At 48.0% G+C, this 1,742-nt stretch overlaps 1 protein-coding gene across 1 annotated transcript; it reads left to right on the top strand.

Moving 5' to 3' along the window:
- Positions 1–986, top strand: LOC542373 (dehydrin 1). The gene is given in 2 exon segments (NM_001111949.1): positions 1–340; positions 462–986. Coding segments are annotated over 2 exon segments (507 nt in total). The 5' UTR covers positions 1–91; the 3' UTR covers positions 720–986.
- The last annotated feature ends 756 nt before the right edge of the window (positions 987–1,742 follow it).

The raw sequence follows: 1,742 nt of genomic DNA, 5'->3' as shown, positions 1-1,742 counted from the left end.
CACCGGCGAGCCACATCGAGAACACGATCGAGCACACAAGCACGAAGACTCGTTTAGGAGAAACCACAAACCACCAAGCCGTGCAAGCATCATGGAGTACGGTCAGCAGGGGCAGCGCGGCCACGGCGCCACGGGCCATGTCGACCAGTACGGCAACCCAGTCGGCGGCGTCGAGCACGGCACCGGCGGCATGAGGCACGGCACGGGAACCACCGGCGGCATGGGCCAGCTGGGTGAGCACGGCGGCGCTGGCATGGGTGGCGGGCAGTTCCAGCCTGCGAGGGAGGAGCACAAGACCGGCGGCATCCTGCATCGCTCCGGCAGCTCCAGCTCCAGCTCGGTAATTACGACTCTGGATACTTCTTTCTTTTGTGTGCGCGCTGCTTCGTCCTATATATAATAATACATGAGTTAGGCTTAGTAATAATCAATTAATTTAATCCGTGGGTTTCGTGTTTAAGTCGGAGGACGACGGCATGGGCGGAAGGAGGAAGAAGGGAATCAAGGAGAAGATCAAAGAGAAGCTGCCCGGAGGCCACAAGGACGACCAGCACGCCACGGCGACGACCGGCGGCGCCTATGGGCAGCAGGGACACACCGGCAGCGCCTACGGGCAGCAGGGACACACCGGCGGCGCCTACGCCACCGGCACCGAGGGCACCGGCGAGAAGAAAGGCATTATGGACAAGATCAAGGAGAAGCTGCCCGGACAGCACTGAGCGGCGCCTATACGTGGCTGTGCTGTGCTGTGCTGGCGCGTCAAAGCCGTACTCTTCAGCGTTCCATAGATAATAAGATAAACCCATGAATAAGTGTCCCTACCCTTTGATCATGTGACAGGGACAGGGACAGGGACAGTTTCCTGTACTTGTGGGGTGAATTTGTACGTGTGATACGGTAACTTGGTCCGTGTACTGTTTATGCTGCTACGTTTTCCTTCCTAAAAGTACGTATATATATACAGCACTTGCGAGTGGCTTTACTTGTGTGCACTGCCTAAAAGTGTCGATATTACCTCCAGCGGTAAATAAATGACCCTTGTAAGAAACTTACACAGCATGTCTTACTAATTAACAGCCGTTATTATGTTCGGCGCAGTACTCACACTGGAACTTACGAACAAGAATTGCTCTATCAATCACCATCTACTTTAGATATATCTTCTGAAACTTTTTTCAAATCCAAAAGTTCAGTATCTTCCTACAAATTAGTGAATTAGGAATCCAAAAGTTCAGTATCTTCCTACAAATTAGTGAATTAGGATACAAATTAGTGAATTAGGAGGGGTTCTTTTGTGCAGAAAAGACATTGGGTATAGTGGAGATGAATGGGAAGATAGAAAAAGACGAATAAGAAAAGTTTTTTTGATTAGACGCATGCAATTGGCGAAACATTTTATTCAAACAAATGTAGAACCAGAATGGATGGTTTTGTGCTTATTACCGGTTCTTCCTCCCGAATTGAGACCCATTGTTTATAGATCTGGGGATAAAGTAGTGACTTCAGATATTAATGAACTTTATAAGAGAGTTATCCGTCGGAACAACAACCTTGCCTATCTATTAAAAATAAGTGAATTAGCACCAGCAGATTTAGTAATGTGCCAGGAAAAATTGGTACAAGAAGCCGTGGATACACTTCTTTCACATATAAAAATACCCTATCCTATCCATTTAGAAATCCTGGTTCAACTCCTTGAATACCGGATTCAAGATGTTCCCTCTTTACATTTATTGCGATTC

Source organism: Zea mays, chromosome 6, assembly GCF_902167145.1.
Source record: "Zea mays cultivar B73 chromosome 6, Zm-B73-REFERENCE-NAM-5.0, whole genome shotgun sequence".
Lineage (NCBI taxonomy): Eukaryota > Viridiplantae > Streptophyta > Magnoliopsida > Poales > Poaceae > Zea > Zea mays.
Note: the sequence above shows the minus strand (reverse complement) of the source record. Positions and strands in the feature narration are given on the sequence as shown.